Source organism: Buceros rhinoceros, unplaced genomic scaffold, assembly GCF_000710305.1.
Source record: "Buceros rhinoceros silvestris isolate BGI_N320 unplaced genomic scaffold, ASM71030v1 scaffold5055, whole genome shotgun sequence".
Classification (NCBI taxonomy): domain Eukaryota; kingdom Metazoa; phylum Chordata; class Aves; order Bucerotiformes; family Bucerotidae; genus Buceros; species Buceros rhinoceros.
This window is the reverse complement of record NW_010414404.1, coordinates 1752-1970: the sequence shown is the minus strand read 5'-3', so window position 1 is coordinate 1970 and position 219 is coordinate 1752. Positions and strand designations below refer to the sequence as shown.

The 219-nt window shown below is 71.7% G+C and overlaps 1 protein-coding gene across 1 annotated transcript in view; it reads right to left on the bottom strand.

The window, feature by feature from the left end:
- The window catches only part of LOC104494265 (antigen WC1.1-like), a gene marked incomplete at both ends in the record, with an annotated part of 2954 nt that extends 2741 nt beyond the window's left edge, over nt 1-213 (bottom strand). Inside the window, one exon of the mRNA XM_010137075.1 lies at nt 11-213. Within this exon, the coding sequence (XP_010135377.1) occupies nt 11-213 (203 nt within the window). The remainder of the gene's footprint in view (nt 1-10) is intronic.
- Nucleotides 214-219: the final 6 nt, after the last annotated feature.

Sequence of the window (219 nt, the reverse complement as noted above, 5' to 3'; positions counted from 1 at the left end):
GCCCCCGCACCCCGATCCCCTCGCAGCCCCACAGGACCTGTCCCACTGGGAGTCTTTGGGGGCTTGTTGGTTCTCTCTGCCTGTCCACAGCGCAGCTGCCGGCACGCCACACTGGCCTCCTGCACGTCCCACTGCTCAGCCACCACTCGGCCCCACGTCCCGTGCTGGAAGATCTCCAGGCGCCCGTCGCAGCGGCTCCCCCCACCCCCCCGCCTCCCG